This window comes from Scyliorhinus canicula, chromosome 28 (genome assembly GCF_902713615.1).
Source record: "Scyliorhinus canicula chromosome 28, sScyCan1.1, whole genome shotgun sequence".
In the NCBI taxonomy this organism is placed as follows: domain Eukaryota; kingdom Metazoa; phylum Chordata; class Chondrichthyes; order Carcharhiniformes; family Scyliorhinidae; genus Scyliorhinus; species Scyliorhinus canicula.
In genome coordinates, this window is record NC_052173.1 from 14,335,358 (window position 1) to 14,354,817 (window position 19,460).

Consider the following 19,460-nt stretch of genomic DNA (forward strand, 5'->3'; position numbering starts at 1 on the left):
TCTCATTAAAGATGAGACACCACAAATATTTGTAGGGAAAATTGGTCGACCCAACCTGGATTTAAAAAAATTATACAGTAAAGTTGACATATGAAATCCAAATAGTCCAGGAATTTAGTTTTAGGGCACGTGATCTCAATACTCTGCCACTCATTTCCATCATACTGGAGAACGAGACGTTGGTAAAACTATGTGTGAGATTCTCTGGCCTCCTAGCGACGTGTTTCTTGGTAGCGGGAGGCAGCCCACTGTTGGCCGTATCTTCTGGTCCTGTCTTTGCCAATGGGATTTTCCATTGAATACACCCCCGCCCCCCCCAACCTCAAGACTCACAGCCAGAAGATCTCACCCACATATTTCCCATTCTAAGGATTATGTTCATCTTTGCAGGTTATCAATAGATAAACGGACATCACGGTAGCACAGTGGTTGGCACTGTTGCTTCACAGCTCCAGGGTCCCAGGTTCGATTCCCGGCTTGGGTCACTGTCTGTGCGGAGTCTGCACGTTCTCCCCGTGTCTGCGTGGGTTTCCTCCGGGTGCTCCGGTTTCCTCCCACTAGTCCTGAAAGACGTGCTGTTGGGTGAATTGGACATTCTGAATTCTCCCTCTGTGACCCGAACAGGCACCGGAATGTGGCGACTAGGGGCTTTTCACAGTAACTTCATTGCAGTGTTAATGTAAGCCTACTTGTGACAATAATAAAGATTATTATTATATTATAGAGTGATTCATAGGAACAGGGGGAGGCCATTCAGCCCGTCGAGCCTACTCCACCATTCAATACGATCATGGTTGATCGGACACTTCAGGTTGGATTCTCCGCCCCCCCCCCCCCCCCCCCCCCCCCAGCCACCTGCTACTTGGCGGTGTGCAGTTCGCTGGTGGCGGGATTCCCTACTCCCGCCACTTGTCAATGTCACTTCCCATTGAAGCCATCCCACTGGAAAACCCACGGGCGGGGGTGGGCTGCCGGCGGGAACAGGGAATCCCAACGGCTACAGAATTCCAGCCCTCAATGCCTTTTACACCCACTATCCCCATAACACAATGGGCTATACCTGGAAGGAACTGGGTTGAGACTGCCCAAAATTATTTCACGAGGGATCTTTACAGCCAGCCGGCAGAGACCAGTGCCAGGAGTGTAAAAGAAGGTAAAGGACAGTGCAGTTGTACTGCATTCTGTTATCAAAGAATCAGTCCAACTAGCCCACATACGCACCACGGTCGATGGGGGGCGGGGAGAATGTAAACACCAAGCAATCAGCAAATAATGAATTCATTTGTATCAAAAGATTATTTATCATCTTTATTAAATATGCACTACAGACAGTTCATTTTCAATAATTCATTTATAGACATCAGTATGCTGACAAGATGCTTTTGCGTGGGGCAATATCATACTTCTGCACAAAATGATGGCTCATTTAAACAAAAAAAAGCATTTGTTTTATTTTGGATGCCAAATTGCAGGAACGGAGCAAGCGAACGCGTTCTATCCCAGTGAGAAGCAGCCACGGGAGCAGAGGCTGGCAAGCCAAGTTATCCGCCTGACAATAAGCTGCAGAATGGGGGTGAGGGGAAGCAACAGATACAACAAACAGTCCGGCAAGTGAGGCCGTCCACCTAGAATGCACTGCAGGAAGGGGAGAGGGGGCAGCAGCTGCAGTGTGAAGTCTGGCAAGGAAGGTCACCCTCGTGACGGTACACTGCAAGGAGAAGCAATAACTGCAGACTGACAATTGATATCATCCCACTGACGATAAACTGCAGGAAGGATAAGTAACAATGTCCTCGAGTTGGCAAAATAAATAGGAGTGCAGTATTACACAATAGGGCAACACATGATGGCACAGAGGATTGGCCTTTCAGGGGGATCGAATGAAAATGTAATCATTTTGTTTTCAAACCAGTATTCCACTGACTATTGTTTCTAACCAAGAATGTTCACTGGTGTGTTTTACTGAAACAATGTTTGCTGTTGGTGACCAGGCATTATTTGAGCACTGAAAGATGAAATAGGTCCGCATGTACTTTATTCAAGGTTTACACATTATCCTTCCTGGATTATTACGTCCTGGGGAAAAAAAAAAAGCAAATGCATCAAGTCTTAGGCTATTGTGGTTAACGGTCATCACAGTGGGTGGACAATATAATAGTCGGCATCGGGAAGGGCATTCCAGTCTTACTGCTACCTTCCTGTTGGAAACCCTGCTTCACAAATTGTGGAAAAAATATCAGCTTTGAACTGTGGAGGCAGTTCAGCATCTTCCTCACAAAATGGCCGCTTCTCAGCTCCACGTTTGACATTTCATGTTGCAGGCTGTAGCTGTCCTTTATAGACGTACTCCAGGGCAGTGGCGATAGTCCTCATGTCCATCTCAATACTTCGTGCCCAGTTCTCCACATCACCAATTTCCTGGGGGGAAAAATAAACGCTCAGCAAGACCAGGCACAAGCAACATCCGCTTGCTGCTGCAGCTCGTTTACATAGATGTTTTTTACACTTTCATGCATACTGTGCAGAAAGAGGCCATTTAGCCCATCGAATCTGCACCGGTGTCATCTATGGTCCTCCAAAATGCAATGTTTGTCGGGACAAATTAAAGGGAGAGTCCTTAAAGGGAAACTGCCTTAAACAAAAAGCGAATCACAAATTAAACTTAAAACATCAAACCAAAATGTGATTAAAAGGGTCAATAATGCATCTCAGCCCCCAAGGTGCCCAACGAGCACGGAAAGCTTCAAGAGTGCCCATGGACACGGCATGCTCCCTCTCCAGGGACACGCGGCCGCGAATGTAGCCATGGTAGAGGGGCAGACATTTGTATTGGATGACCCCTTTGATTGCCCGCTGCCTGGTACTGTTGATGGCAAGTTTTGCCAGGCCCAGGAGCGGGTTCACAAAGAGGTCCTCCTCCTTCCCCATACCTCTCGCACTGGGTGCTCGTAACACAAGAGCGTGGGGCTAAAGCGCAGACAAAACTCAACAAAAAGTTTTTTAAATAACTGCAAATGGGGTGCAGCCTAAAACGACCTACATAAGCATAGTCTACAGACTCCACAGGGCCGTAAAAAGGACAGGCATCTTGCAAGTCCATGAACCAATGCACCCTAGGGTGTATGGGACTGATGTCCCAAAGTAGTTAACAATCAGTGAATTAGGTTTTGGCAGCAAATGCTGCAGCCAATTTGTGCACAGCAAGTTTGAATGAACAGTTGACATTATTTGTTTTGGGGATGTTGGTTGAGGGATAAATACTGACCAGGACACTGGGGAGCACTCCCTTACTCTTCTTCAAAATAGTGTCACGGGATGTTTCAGAGGCGTCTCGGTTTAAAATCTCAGACAAAAGACAGCACCTTTGATAGTGCAGCAATCACGGAATTATTACGGTGCAGGAGGAGGCTATTTGGACCATCGTGTCTGCACCGGCCCTCGAACCGAACATATCACTCAATACAGGATAGGCGTATCAATCTGGATGGCCCTGGAGTGGGACTTGATCCCACAAACATCTGACTTGAGGCAAGGGCTTTGGCAAGATATTTGTGAACAGGAGGCATCACAGCCAAGCCCAATTCCGTCCTTACACTGGAACCTACCAGTAGGGCTTACTTGGGACCAGTCAAGAGCAGGAATTCTGACAGATTGTGTGCTCTGCTCCCCAGCATCCTGCCTGGAAATCAAACATGGGCCGTTCCAGTCTGTCTGGTTTAAGGTTACAGAAGGTAGTGCTTACTAGGCCATTGCAGAGATTACTACATTATAACTGGAAAAGGAAACAGTTGTTCAATCCAACAGGTCCATGTTGGAGGCTGTGGCGTAGTGGTATTATCACTGGACTAGTAATCCAGAGCCCAGAGTAATACTCTGGGAACCCGGGTTCAAATCCCGCCACTGCAGATGGTTAAATTTGAATTCAATAAAAAGTCTGGAATAAAAAGTCTAATGATGACCATGAAACCATTGTCGATTGTCGTAAAAACCCATGTGTTTCACTAATGTCCTTTAGGAAAGGAAATCTGCCGTCCTTACCTGGTCTGGCCTATATGTGACTCCAGATCCACAGCAATGTGAGTGACTCTGAACTTCCCCCTCAAGGGGCAATTAGGGATGGGTAATAAATGCTGGCACAGCCTGCGACGCCCACATCCCATGAACAAATAAAAAACAAATCAGCCTCCACTAGAGCAGCAAGTCCGAATCCCATGATCCTGCCCTGTTCCTATACCTCCAACCACCTATTCTTAAATGTTGAAATGTCCTCGACTTCAATCCCTAACTCCGGGAGTACATTCCATAGCCTCACAATCCTCCTGTGTAAAACGCTTCCTGCTGCTCTCGATCCGAAATCATTGACATTTAAAAAATAAGATATTTTTGTTCAACATTTTCAATTTTATACACAATGAAACAATAACAAACAACCCAAATCCATCACCCCCACCCCCCCTCTGCCAACTCCCTTCTCCTCCTACCCCCCCTCCCTCGCAACTACCGGTCACCAGCTCTTTAAAGTACAGAATAAACGGCTGCCATCTCTGGTAGAACTCCTCACTTGCCACCCCCCCCCCCCCCCCCCCTCACGGTGTACTTGATCGTCTCAGGATATAAAAACTCCAGATGATCCCCAGCCATACTGAGGCACTGGGGGGGGGGGGGGGGGGGGGGGGGGGGGAAAGAGAGAAGCTGGCCTCCGCCCATCTTCGAGCAATCATCGAGATGAAGGCCAGACCCTACCCCGTCTGCAGCTCTGGACGGTCTGACATCCCAAATATGGCCCCCAAGGGACAGGGGCTTCAGTTCCATTTGCTGAATTGTCGACATGGTGCTAAAGGAGGAGACCCAGAACCTCGCGAGCTTAGGACACGACCATAACATGTGCACATGGTTAGCTGAACCCCTCCCACAATGCTCACACTTATCCTCCACTCCCACAAACAACCTACCCATCCTATACCGAGTCAAATAGACTTTTTGCACTGCCTTCAACTGTGTCAACCCTAACCTTGCACACAAATTAAATCATTTACATTTAATCTCATGTTTCCTCATTCTTGGTCCAATATCCACTGAAAACAATGGTGATTATTTTAACTCCCCATGGCAGGTGGGGTTGGAATTTTAGTGAATGCAGGATGGGGGAGTGAGCTCCAAACACCTCTCAGGGGGCAGCACAGGTACTTTCCAGGAGGCTGCATGCCTCCATTTTAACTACTGATGACCAGATTGTTCTAACTTTGGGGAAACCTGATTTTACCCTGTGATCACTCTCCCACTAATGAAATGAAATGAAAATCGCTTATTGTCACGAATAGGCTTCAATGAAGTTACTGTGAAAAGCCCCTAGTCGCCACATTCCGGCGCCTGTCCGGGAATCGAACCGTGCTGCTGGCCTGCTTGGTCTGCTTTAAAAGCCAGCGATTTAGCCTTGTGAGCTAAAGCTAAATAGACACCTGTCACCAAGCCTATTTGCTTCTGGACTGCAGCTTTGTGTTGTAGCCTTCCTCATGAACTAGGCAGCCACGCCAGTCGATCTGGCTGACTTTGAGGCGGGGAACCCGAGAAAAGAACTGAAACATGCCCTGGAGTTAAAACCCCTTTGATTTGGAAAAACTGCACTTCCAACCATAACTCTTCCCCTGCCAGCATGCCTGGTACGTAACTGGGGCTAATCTGTTTCTATCTACTCTGCCCTATCCCATTTCAAATTACCCTTCAATGTCCTCTGCTCCAGCAAGTAATGCCTCAATTTTTAAATTTGTATTTATATCTCCTCTAACCAGACAACATTCTCGTGAATCTGCACCTCTCTATTACCCATGCATTTTTCCTATAGTGTGTAGCCCAGAACTACACGCAGTATGGAAACTGAATTGTTTAGGGTGCTTTTAATTCAATTATATTGTTTGCACTTCCCACCTCTTGAGGCAGACAAAACATATGGGTTGGTCACCTACTCCTGTCCTCTTTTTGAGCTGTACAATAGTGATGGACGTCACCTGATTATTTTCTGCCTCTCTGGAAATGTCTGGAAGAGAGTTAGCAGAGAACAACCAGTGAGATTGTGCAATTAAGCAGAGTGAGGATTGCCTCTATATCCCACCAGCCTCTGCTAAATGTAACACTGTTAATGTTAACTGGCTAATCGCGACACAGGAGGTACAGAATATCAAAGGCAAGATGTGATGGTCAATCAATCGAAGAACTTAACGGTCGAACATGACAATAACAGGAAACTGGTAATCTGGCTCCTTGTATTCCATTTATATTGTGGAGGGGTATGTTCAAAAGACATTGAGCTCAGAAAAACTTGGCTAGGGCGTGTCAGCTATGTTAGATTTTGTGCTATCTATCTGGCCATCACATGGTTATACTATGTAGCTGTTTGTTTAATGGAGCCATTAGCCAATATGTAATAGGATTTTTAAAAATCACAGTTCACCATATTATATTCCCGGGTTTGGTACGTTTCGGCGTGGCCGATTCGGTGTGGCCAGTTCAGCGTAGCCGATTCGACGGAGGAATTTTTCGGCGGAGGGACGTTTCAGCGTCAAATTAGTTATAGTCGCAAAATGTTTGTGCAGCCCATTTCTTGTATCTTTTCCTTCCAGCCGCCTCAGATATCGTGTTTGTGCACCAAACCGGGTCTCTTAAAGAAAGGCACCAACTTTAAACCAGTTGGCCAGTGATCTACACTGCTGTCTGACTTTACACAGCCGGTGTTACTGAAGATATCGTGTTTGTGCACCAAGCCGGGTCTCTTAAAGAAAGCCGGTGTTACTGAAAGTATTGAAGCAGCTGCCCAGTGATCTACACTGCTGTCTGACTTAACACATTGTGTAAAGTCACAATATCTTCAGTAACACCGGCTGTGTAAAGTCAGACCCGGTTTGGTGCACAAACACAGGGCAAAATTCTCCGCCCCCCACGACGGGTGGGAGAATAGCGGGAGGGCCCTCCCGACATTTTTCCCGCCCTCCCGCTATTCTCCCACCCCCCCGCCGAAGTCCCGACCCGAATCGCTGCCGCCGTTTTTTTACGGCCGGCAGCGATTCTCAGCTGTTAGATGGGCCGAAGTCCCAGCCCTTTCCGCCGTTTTCACGAACGGCAAACACACCTGGTCTTGCCGTTCGTAAAAACGGCGTCACTAACTCGCTTTTTATAACCATGGCACCGATTGGCACGGCAGTACCACGGCCGTGCCAAGGGTGCCATGGGCCCGCGATCGGTGGGCACCGATCGCGGGCAGCGGGCCCGATGCCCGCGCACTACTTGTCCTTCCGCCGCCCCGCAGTATCCATTCGCGGGGCGGCTGAGGGGCAACCCGGCCCGCGCATGCGCGGGTTGGAGTCTTCCAAACTGCGCATGCGCGGCTGACGTCATATGACGCGTCAGCCGGCGCTAACTCCGGTAAGCGGGCTTAACGATTTTCGTTAAGCCCGTCTTGCCGGAGCCTATGGCGTCGGGCTGCTAGCCCCGACCGGGGACCAGAATCGGTCCCCCGTCGGGAAGGGGCGCGCTGCCGTATAACCCGCCCGGGTTTTACGGCAGCATTACGATTTCTCCCGTTTTGGGAGAATCTCGCCCACAATATCTGAGGCGGCTGGAAGGAAAAGATACAAGAAATGGGCTGCACAAACATTTTGCGACTATAACTAATTTGACGTCCCTCCGCCGAAAAACTCCTCCGCCGAATCGGCCACGCCGAAACGTCCCATTCCAATCGGCTACGCCGAACTGGCCACGCCGAAACGTCCCATTCCAATCGGCTACGCCGAACTGGCCCCGCCGAATCGGCCACGCCGAACTGGCCACGCCGAAATGTCCCATTCCAATCGGCTACACCGAACTGGCCCCGCCGAATCGGCCACGCCGAAACGTCCCATTCCAATCGGCTACGCCGAACTGGCCCCGCCGAATCGGCCACGCCGAAACGTCCCATTCCAATCGGCTACGCCGAACTGGCCCCGCCGAATTGGCCACGCCGAAACGTCCCATTCCAATTGGCTACGCCGAACTGGCCCCGCCGAATCGGCCACGCCGAAACGTCGTTTGATTGGGGTTTGATTCCCCACTGGGTCACTGTCTGTGAGGAGTCTGCACGTTCTCCCCGTGTCTGCGTGGGTTTCCTCCGGGTGCTCCGGTTTCCTCCCACAGTCCAAAGACGTGCAGGTTAGGTGGATTGGCCATGCTAAATTGCCCTTAGTGTCCAAAAAGGGTAGGAGGGGTTATTGGGTTACGGGGATAGGGTGGAAGTGAGGGCTTAAGTGGGTTGGTGCAGACTCGATGGGCCAAATGGCCTCCTTCTGCACTGTATGTTCTATGTAATAAATGTGGTGACTAGGGGCTTTTCACAGTAACTTCATTGTAGTGTTAATGTTAGCCTACTTGTGACAATAGTAAAGATTATTATTATTAACTTAAGGACAATACTTGTGCTAGCTGGAGTATGTTGACAGGATTGGGCTCCACTGTGGTGTTCCATACAGTTAAATATCTCACCAACACTTGCTGTCTAGGCTACAATAGGCCACAAAAGAAAATGGGCAGTTGGATAAGATGGCGGAGGACTCTCTGAGTAATGTTCCAACTACTTACAGGTCAGACCGCATCTGTGGAGCGAGATATAGAGCACTATTTCTGTTCTGTCTTGAATAGGAAACTAATATTTCGATAAAAATTTATTGCTCGTGTCCATCTTGTGTTATATTGGAACCAGATCACAGCATGGTGCTAATTGAAGGCTTGACTACAGGTTTGTAGAAAGTTTGTTCAGTTCCACATTGTGCTACATTTTACCATGATTCCTATTCCATGTTGGCTGCAATCAAAATAAAATTTAGAGTTCATGTTTCAGGCCTTTCTTTCATCAGAACTTCTGATCACAGACCTGAAGCATTAACTCTTGTTTCTCTCTCCACAGATGCTGCTGGGCCTGTCAAGTATTTCCCACATTTTCTGTCTTTCTTTCAGATTTCCATCGTTCACTGTATTTTGCTTCTGTCTCAAAGTCTGAGCATGCATCAGGTTAAGCTTAAAAAAGAAATCTATTTTCTTGGTATCCTTAGAGGCCAGGAGGGGCAGAGTATTTTACCCCTCCAGATCCTTGGGTCTCCCAAACGTCTCCCTTTGACCACTGACATTGTCCTCCGAAGCCCCTACCCAAAGTTAATTTTATTAACTATTTAGTTGAGATTCTGACGTGTTTGAGTACCCAATCCAATATCTGTTCTGCCCAACCAGCTCTGACATCACTCCGATCAGTTTTGACTGGAGACTGTTCTGGATTATATAAATATTATTAAAATGTCCAGGGTCGTGTGCTGAATTTCCCAGTGTGGGTTTACTTCCTGTAATGCACTGCCCCGAACTTCAGTTAAAATCGACTCTTTGAGTCAGAATGTGGATTCAAGCCCCAGTCAGTGGTTCCCAATCCGCCAGTCGCAATCACAGCTGGGGTCACAGGAATAGCAGAAGGGGTTGTGAGAAATGAGATCATGATAATCTCTCGCCCCCGGCAGTGGGAGCTTGTTCCAAAGGGGAGGCAGTGGTGTAGTGTTATTGTCACCGGACTAGTAATCCAGAGACCCAGGTTAATGGTCTGAATCTCGCCATTGCAGATGGTGGAATTTGAATTCAATAAAAAGTCTGGAAGTAGAAGTCCAATGATGACCATTGTTGATTGTTGTTAAAAACTCATCTGGCTCACTAACGTCCTTCAGGAAAGGAATCTGGCCTAGATGTGACTGTTAACAGCCCCTCTGAAATGATCTGGCAAGGCCACTCAGTTCAAGGGATGGGCAATGAATGTTGGCCCAGCGACGCCCATGAATGGATTTTTAAAAAGTAACCAATGACATGACTGGGCACTTTGATTGGCTGGCTTCTGATCCAGACATGTGGTGACGTACCTATGTACGCCCATGAATTTGTCAGATTGCCTGGAGTGGGGGTGAGAGTCAGGCACAGAATTAGCGACCGATCCCTGAGGGTGCAGGATTTTCATCATGGGCTTCCACATCACAAACTGTAACGCACTGAATGTAATAATGCAACGTTATTTCGTTTTTATTGGCATCCGGGGTTCAGCTAAGTGTTAAAATGGAGTCCTATTGGGAAAAAAAGAGTTGGGGAAATGCATCACTGAGCGAGTGCTGCATTGTTGGAGGTGTCATCTTTCAAATGAGATGTTGAACAGAAACCCAATCTGCCTTTAAAAAGATCCCAGTGCACTAACGGACAGTCAACAGGGAGTTTGTGCCTTCTCCTGGCTAAAATTTATGCCTCAATCAACATTGAGATTAACTCGTTATATGCCACTTTGCAGGACCTCACTGTGCTCAGACTTGTACCGTGTTGACATACTTAACAATAGTAACTGCACTTCTAAAGTAATTAGTCGGCAGTTAAATGATTTAGGACACAAAATGTGCTGTATAAATACAATTTCCTTATTTTCCCACACCCAGGCTTTAAGGCTCTGTTCTCGAGATAGTACCAATAACAACGCCTGGTCATAGATCGTAGCCACAGATTGTGTGTGGAAGGACTGAATTACGGCATCAGGAAGAAGGGAAAAGGGACCTAGATTTGGGCGTTTATTATTTAATTCCCACGATTTTTTTGAAAAGCTGGATGAACAGAATTGAGAATTTAATAATAAGAATCTTTATTAGTGTCACAAGTAGGCTTACATTAACACAGCAATGAAGTTACTGTGAAAAGCCCCTAGTCGCCTGTTCGGGTCACAGAGGGAGAATTCAGAATGTCCAATTCACCTAACAGCACGTCTTTCAGGACTTGTGGGGGGAAACCAGAGCGCCCGGAGGAAATCCACGCAGACACGGGGAGAATGTGCAGACTCCGCACAGACAGAGACCCAAGCCGGGAATCGAACCTGGTGCTGTGAAGTAACAGTGCTAACCACTGTGCTACCGTGCCGCCCGTACAATTTAAGGATAACTGGAGAGCTGTGGAGTGTAATGGCTCATGCAACACAGATATACACTGATCAAGCCAAAAACACATGGCTCCATCACTTAAACATGACATTAATAGGGCAGCACGGTGGCGCAGTGGGTTAGCCCTGTTGCCTCACAGGGCGTCGAGGTCCCAGGTTCAATCCCGGCTCTGGGTCTCTGTCCGTGTGGAGTTTGCACATTCTCCCCGTGTCTGCGTGGGTCTCACCCCCACAACCCAAAGATGTGCAGGGTAGGTAGATTGGCCATGCTAAGTTGGCCCTTAATTGGAAAAAATGAATTGGGTACTGTAAGTTTATTTTTTAAAAACATGACATTATTGTGACAAAAATAGCACCTGGCTCGCCTGCCACGCTGAACCCACTTCTCCATGCGAGCGGTGATTCTCTTGAACTAAGGATTCAAGTTAAAACTGGATTTGCCAGGGGAATGGCAAGATGGATTTGATTTTTCTCCACAAGCCAGCAGATGGTGCTCAGTGCTGCATTAGTTCAGTGCTGCTCGCCAAAGAGGTTTCATCTTTTCTCCATCTAGTTTTCTACCTTTCTGCCTGAAGGACTGACTGACCAATTCTGAGGTATAGTTCAACAGTAAAGTAAAGTAAAGTCACCACAGTCCCAGATGACCATAGGCTGTTTTCCCCTATGAGGGGAGAGAGCTGACTGGTGGTGATTTAACCAGAGGGTCACCACACCTCAGGCTGGGGGCAAGATTGAGAAGGTGGGATCATGAATAACCTCAGCCGGTACAGGAATTGAACCCGCGTTGTTGGCCGCACTCTGCATCATGAACCAGCTGTCCAGCCAGCTGAGCTAAACCGGCCTCCTAGTTCAAGAGTATTTGCTCCCACACCCAGAGTTGGGGTTGCCAACCCTCCAGTACTGCTGCCCTGGAGGAAAAAAAACATTAAAAAAGTGCGTTTTCAAAAAATTTTCTTTGAACGTTTCTGAATTTGTTCAAACAAATATCAGTGAGGTGAAAAATGACTGTTTGACGTTCGAAAATCATCCCAATGGGTAATAAAGAGTTTCTTTGCTTTCTGATTGGTCTGGGGGCTTGGGGTGCCAAAAGTATTGAAGGTGACATCCAATGGCAGCAGTTTGGGGGCAGGGTGTTTGGAAGTAGGTCATGTGATGACATCTCCAGGAATACAGTCAACCAAAGTGGGCAAATCGACCAAGGAGACAGGGCAAACAAGTACTTTGTCTGTGAGCCGAAACAGTTAATGTCAATAGATTGTCTAATCATGGGGGACTACCCATCATCCCAGATTTCCCTTGCCCATATTGATTACATGATTTGCTAATGGCGGGGAGCGGCTGGGAGGATGATTCCTTGGCTGCAGAAGCGTCTGTCATCTAAAACTAAGATGGAGAAAAATGTCTTCATTAAAGAGGATTTGAATCTTTAGAATTCACAACCCCTGAGGGCTGTGGCTACAGAGTCACTGAATGTATTTGATTCATATTCATTCATGGGATGTGGGCATCGTTGGGTTGGGCCAAAATTTGCTGCCCATCCCCAATTGTCCTTGAACTGAGTGGGTTGTCAGGCTATTTCAGAGGGGCAGTTGAGAGTCAACTGTGGGTCTGGTGTCACATGTCGACCAGACCAGGTAAGGACGGCAGCTTTCCTCCCCGAAAGGGATATCAGTGAACCAGATCAACAATGTCCAGATTTTTAAAATTGAATTGCCCTCACTGGGCGAGATTCAGACCTGCATATTTAAATGCCCAGACACCGGATTCATCTGGCGCTAAGATTCAACGGCCATGCCTGGGAGACCTCAATAGGGTGCCGTTTAGTGCTGGTCCACACAAACGTGGACTAGGGTAACTGCACCTCAGGGGGTCTCAAGCCACTGGAGACCCATGGGTGGTCGGGGAGTACCCTGGCACCTGGGCACCCTGGCACTTCCAGGGATCGGGCTGGGGGCCTTCCCAAGGTTGAAACATAGAAAATAGGAGCAGGAAGCCATTCAGCCCTTTGAGCCTGCTCCACCATTCATTATGATTATGGCTCATCATCCAACTCAATAGCCTAATCCCACTTTCCTGGGATCCCCTTCAACCCCTGGGATATCCTTTGATCCCCTTCATCCTAAGTGTGATAACCAACTGCTTCTTGCAAACATACAATGTTTTGGCCTCAACTACTTCCTGCGGTAACGAATTCCACAGGCCGACCTCTCTCTGGATGAGGAAATTTCTCCTCATCTCTGTCTGAAATAAGTTCATAAAAATGCAATTCGGGGTTTCCAGCCAGAAAATGAAGTCACTTTTCACAAAGCATGGTTTCACAGCATAGATTGCCATCCGCATCTGCCCCTATGTGGCGTTTTCCTGGATAAACGATTGACAAACTTTACAGATTGCCAGGACTTCAGTAGCATTAAAAACATCTTCCATGGGGATGTCAATGGTGGCTACTTGCTCACAAATTTGCAGCGTTCTGGCAGCTGATGGGTTAGTGAAGCGACATTATCCGAAACAACCTCACTTATTCAATGACTGTGATTGGCAGAGTAGAATCTTATAAATATAGAATCACTCGATTTATGACAGTAGGTTGGAAAAATGAAGATTCCAAAGTAAATATCAAAACCTTCATGACATATTGAGCTGTACTTTCCACACAAAGAACAACTCTCCTGAAATATAATCAGTGAGCAAGAACTCAGCAGCTTCAAACAGTCGAATGAAGGTAAAGGCTGTTTATCCAGTCGCTTGAGCAACAGGTGGAGAGCTGAAAATAAGTACAGTTAGTTCGGCCTCTGAAGAGATTGATCAGCTTCATACACATAGGTATGGCATCTTTTTTCTAAATTTAGAGTACCAAATTATTTTTTTCCAATTAAGGGGCAATTTAGCATGGCCAATCCACCTACCCTGCACATCTTTGGGTTGTGGGGGTGAGACCCACGCAGACACGGGGAGAATGTGCAAACTCCACACGGACAGTGACCCAGAGCCGGGATCGAACCTGGGACCTCGGCGCCGTTAGGCAGCAGGGCTAACCCACTGTGCCACCCTGCCGTCCTACAGATAGGGGCTCGTGATCTGAGGCTACCAGCGTGCTTCAGCTGTCCCAGTGCTGGAGAATATTTGTGAGGAGGATGTTACGAATGGCTTCTGAAACGGCCAGAATGCACAACAGAACCTTTTGAAATGTATCACCAGACGAGCGTTCGTGCAATATTAAAAACTTGCATGCAATATTAAAATAAAAAGAAGACCTTCTTCCTCTCTGACCAAATGCCAAATGCGGGATTAGTCTTTTAAAAACATTTTTAGATGTTAGACTGTGCTTTGATCATGTCAGTTTAAGCATTTTATTCTACAGCAGCAGCATTGGTGGTATCAATAAAAGTTTTACCAGGCAGATACTACAAGCATGCTGCGAAACTGTGACCGAAGGGCAAGAAGGTAAAAGAGCAAGCGATAATGCCACCCAGTAAAAAATTTAGCCCACTAAAGGCAAAGTTGTTGATGATTGTATATTGCGACCGATGGAGATTCAATTTCTCTGACTTAGGACATCAATGGAGATAGTCATTAACCTAGGATAATTAAGTGATTATGTTGTTCCAGGCTGAAGGCTGCAATGGTCTCTCTGACAGCTGGTGGAAAGATATGGTAGCTGATTATTTCAAGGTTCAACATTTCCTGACTGCCGATAGTTAAAGTAGGTTTGGCAGTGTGCCAAAACATCAGATACACTTAATCCCTGTTCCCACAATTAGAAGCCAAATGTGTAAATTAAGCCAACTCTCTCTCTCTCTCCCCCCCCCTCTCTCTCTCTCTCTCTCCCCCCCCCCCCCTCCCCCCAACCCCTCCAAGGAAAATTAAAATGACTAAAAGCACATTTTGCACATCAGGTTCAGTAAGGGTACACTGTGTTCAGAGCGTTGACAGGGTTGTACAGATATCATACACCAAAACTTCCACCCAGCGCCTTAACCTTGTACATGCTTGGGTAGCAGGGAGATTGTAAAATTATTTGGTTGTGGATCAAAGTGTTAGTTTTCTCAGTGGCTAGCACTCTCACCCAAGAGTCAAAAGGCTACTATCTAAGAGGGAGCACTCCCGAGGCCAACATTACTCTCGCAACCAACACCAACAAAGGGGTGACAGTGTTCGTACGCCTCACTGCTGTTTATGCAATCTTGCTGTGTGCACATTGGCTGCCATTTTTTACCGCCAAAACAACAGAGGCAGCATTTCCGAGGAAATTCACTGGCTGCGAAGAGCTTTGGGGCATTCTTACAACACAATAAGGTGCTATATAAATGCAAGTCTTGTTTTATTTCACAGCCCCTGCTACTCCATCTGTTTCAAGTAAGATTCTGCTGGAAAAAAAACAACACTTTTGATTGAACACTTGATGGGATGACATATAATTTTTTCCTGTTTGAAAAATAAATAAATCACCCAAGCTATTTTGAGTTGATTTTGAGCGCAGTCGATTAAAGACGCAATCAAACATGATGAACACATTTTGGGATATTTTACTGTTTATTGTTGCAATTTACCTTTAATGCCTGGTTGAAGTTGTCCACCATACCGAGCCACTGTTGAGTCTGTTTGGCAAACTGGGCGGCCTGAATCTGCAGAGTTTTTACTTCGTTGTCCAGCTTCCGCTGATTAACGTAGGCCTGTGCCACTCTGAAATGGAGACAACAACATACCAATCAGTATTCTTGCCGAGGTGATAACTGGCTGGTTACTAATGCAGCCACACAAATGGCAAAATTTGATCTTGTGAACCAATTTTATCACAATTGCACTTTCAGTATTTATCTCAAGGAATAGTCCGAATCTACTATTTTGCTTAAAGTACAGCATATTTGCACTTTCTTTAAATTTGGGTGCTCACATAATCATTGCATTCTGCAACAGCACTTTGCTCCCCTGTGCCAGTTACCCTCAAGACAAAGAAAGGGCACCATCCTCGCCATGTTCTCCATTTAAGTCACACAGCGGCCTGGTTTGAATGTATATTGTTTATCCGTCATCGTGGCTAGGCCAGTATCCTGAAATTCCTCCCCGAACATCATCATGGGGTACCATCACAAAAGGATTTCAGTGAATCAAGGAGAAGGCGCCACCATATTCGCAGGGCATCCATTCCAGTGCTACCAGCATCCTCCAACAAATAGTTTTGTTTCAAAAGTCTGTGCCAAATAGGACCCCAAACCAAACCAAACTGAATTCTAACCCAAACAGTTTACAAGTCCCATTCCCCTTGAGTTATAACCAAGTGCATCCAATAAGGACTTTACTTCAATGGTGCTTTCAGAGTCTGTCACTGGGATTAAACAAATATTGATGGCAATACATAATAAAAGTCCTGACTGTTAATGACTTCCCTTAATTTTAATGTTCCAAGATGGCAAACTCACACCCACTTTCGAGTCACTGGGCTGGATTTCGGGGAGCTCACTGCAGTAGGCGTGATGGTGAGGGGATAATTGGGCGTGAGTACCTGTATGAGATTCCTGATGTAGGGAAAACTGTCTCCAATTAAGTGGGGGGGTGGAAGGGCCGAATGTGGGAATCCCACCCACCCACGACAGGAAGTGAATTATTCCTGAGCCCGCTGTAATTTCGGGCACGACCGCCCGGCAGTACTCTGCAGTGGGATCTTCCGGTTCCACGCCCCCGCCGTGGGTTTCCTGGTAGTGTGGGGTGGATTCAATAGGAAACCGCATTAACAGCGGTGATCCAAGATGATCCTGCTGCCGACCAATGGCAGGAGAGAAATGTGCGTGTAGATGCCAGAGAAACTCGCCCTTCGTTTTTCCTCAGGGATTTAACAGGACTCACACAACCCTCCCATACCTCCCAGAAGCTGCCCAGAAAACCCCGTCAGGTTTGACTGCAGCCTCATTTGCGGCCCGCTCCTTTCTTAACAGGCACTTTCTGCCCAATCGATTGCAAAGAAAGGTGTTGAAAGCCAAACCCCTTGCCCTTGACTTGTACCCACTGTTCTACCTCCCCACCCCGCCAGTGACTCACTCCCCACCACCCCCATCCTGCCCTCACTCACCTGTCTCTTGGGATCCAGCATTGATCCTGGGGGTTTGGTCTCAGTGCATGACCAGCGGCAGCCACCACACCTGGTGGCGCTGCCGGCAATGAGGGGATGCCGGCCTCCAACTGGCCATCAGCTTTCGGGGGCAGGTTTTCTGCCCCTATGGGGATTGTATACCCACTGGCGTTGCGGAGAATCGGGCATTGGGGAAGGGAGGGGGATTCTGGTCAGGCCTTCATTTGCATTCCATTGGCAGGATGTAAATCAGTTTCACGTTGGCCAGTGAATTAATGCTGGCGGCAAACTAGTTGATGGGCCTCCCGCCGAATTCCTCTCCCCCGCTATTGATCCCGACGGCGGGGGCATGGGAGAATTCTGCCGCCTGTTGAGGCGATGATATGTGCCTGCTCCTTCAGAAGCACAAATGCCTCTGGCAGCAGCTAAGAACAGCTGCTCATGCTGCTGGCACAAGATAGCATCATGCCTGGCTGCATACAGGCGAAGCATACAACCTGTCTATACAGGCTGAACATTGTGGTTTTCACATTATTGGCTGCACAGCTATTGAGGAAGGTCCAAATGGGAAAAGAAAAGCTGGAAACCACTGATTGTGGGTTGCTGCCGATGATGTAGAATCCACCCACTGGGTAAATAACAGCAACTTCTTGCATTTAGATGGCACCTTGAATGTGACAAACATTCCTGGGCAGCAAATGGGATGGCAGGATGACAAGAATTGGAGGAGTGCACCACCGTGAACAGGAGAATAAGGTTGCATTGGATTTGGAGAAGGTTGGAAAATCCATTTAAGGATTAACTGGTTAATACCAAATTGAACTCCAGGATGAATTGCAACCAACAAGCCAGCACTAATGGCGACGTGCAATAAGAAACAGCTGACAAAACGTCATTCCAAGGAACTGACCAAGTGTAGTATGTGCACAATTATGGAGATCGCACTTTTCAACTGTGATGTCCTGCCATAGTCAAACAGCTTGCCAGAACTCATTGCCAAGGCTTTCGAGTGAAGAATGCTTCACGCTTGGGGAACTGTCTCTGGGTACGAGTTAGTCCTTTCAGGAGAGGAGGCAAGAAATTAGGAAGATTTATCTACTTCCATTTTTATGTTACTTTTCTCCTCTTTTTTGGGCTCCCCCTTGCCCTCAGTTTGATTTTGGAAGGGGGGGGGGAGAATAATTAGAGCTTTCTGTTTTCCAGGGCGAAAATGTTCTAATGCAAAATACTTCCAGCAGAGGAAAATTTAACAACCACATCAGTTACTTTCCAGGGTTACTGTCTTCAAAACCCTGAAGCAGTGGCATCTACCTTGACTCACATCAGCAGGCAGTTATAGGGACGTGATTAGCTCAGTGTCACAGGCAGCCACTTCTCAATGTCAGCTTGCGAACTTGACTTGAGTGAGCTTAGGCAGCAATGGGGAAGCTGAAAGACATGTGAGCTGATGTGAGGACGTTCTACATTTCAATACCGAGCATCAGAGGTGCTCAGATATCCACTAGGTTTAATAGATTAGACTTAATCAAAAAGCTTCGGTTAACTCACTTCATAAATCTCTAAATAAACAACCACGTGGCCAGTTTACAAAATGTGCCAATCAATTTGTTAAATTAAATGAAAATCGCTTATTGTCACGAGTAGGCTTCAATGAAGTTTCTGTGAAAAGCCCCTAGTCGCCACATTCCGGCGCCTGTCTGGGGAGGCTGGTACGGGAATGATACTGTCCAGCGAATTTGCAACAACAAAAGAAGCTTCAAAGATAGATGACATGCTCCCAGAGTCCAGAAGGCACTAACGATCATTATGAGGGAGTCACTGGACACCAGGAATCACCAGTAGATTTGAAACAGGCCACAATGTTGTCCTTATTCAAATGAAGATGGCAAAAAGCAACAGGAACATAGGAACAGGAGTAGGCCGTTCAGCCCCTCGAGCCTGCTCTGCTTTCAATGAGATAATGGCTGATCTGTGACCTAATTTCATATGCCTGCCTTTGGCCCATATCCCTTCATATCTTTTCTTAATAAGATTATATCTATCTCAGATTTAAAATTAATCTGTGGGGTCGGGGTGGACCGACATGGAACACCATTGCCGCAGCCGGCAAGGCAGCCATGCACACCACTGACTGCCCAGTGTGAACTTAGTGCCACAGGCCATATAGGTGTCCCCTCAGGCCACCCCCTAGGTGCCCTCTGGCCCCAGCCGACCCATCAGCTGTATGGACGCCCTCCAGCACAACCAGTGCCATCTTGTTGGCTGGGATGAGTGTGTGTGGGGAGTGTAATGTGTGTGTGGGGCTGGGATCAGTGTGCGTGGGGAGTGTAATGTGTATGTACAGCTGGGATGAGTGTGTGTGGGGAGTGTAATGTGTGTGTGCGGCTGGGATGAGTGTGTGTGGGGAGTGTAATGTGTGTGTCAGGC

The 19,460-nt window shown here is 47.3% G+C and overlaps 1 protein-coding gene across 1 annotated transcript in view; it reads right to left on the minus strand.

Moving 5' to 3' along the window:
* Positions 1-1,285: 1,285 nt before the first annotated feature.
* The window catches only part of bloc1s1 (biogenesis of lysosomal organelles complex-1, subunit 1), an 88,597-nt gene continuing 70,422 nt past the window's right edge, over positions 1,286-19,460 (minus strand). The window contains exons 3-4 of the mRNA XM_038786566.1: positions 15,517-15,649; positions 1,286-2,418 (exon numbers count right to left, since the gene is read on the minus strand). Of these exons, the coding sequence (XP_038642494.1) occupies positions 2,311-2,418; positions 15,517-15,649 (241 nt within the window). The 3' untranslated portion in view covers positions 1,286-2,310. The remainder of the gene's footprint in view (positions 2,419-15,516; positions 15,650-19,460) is intronic.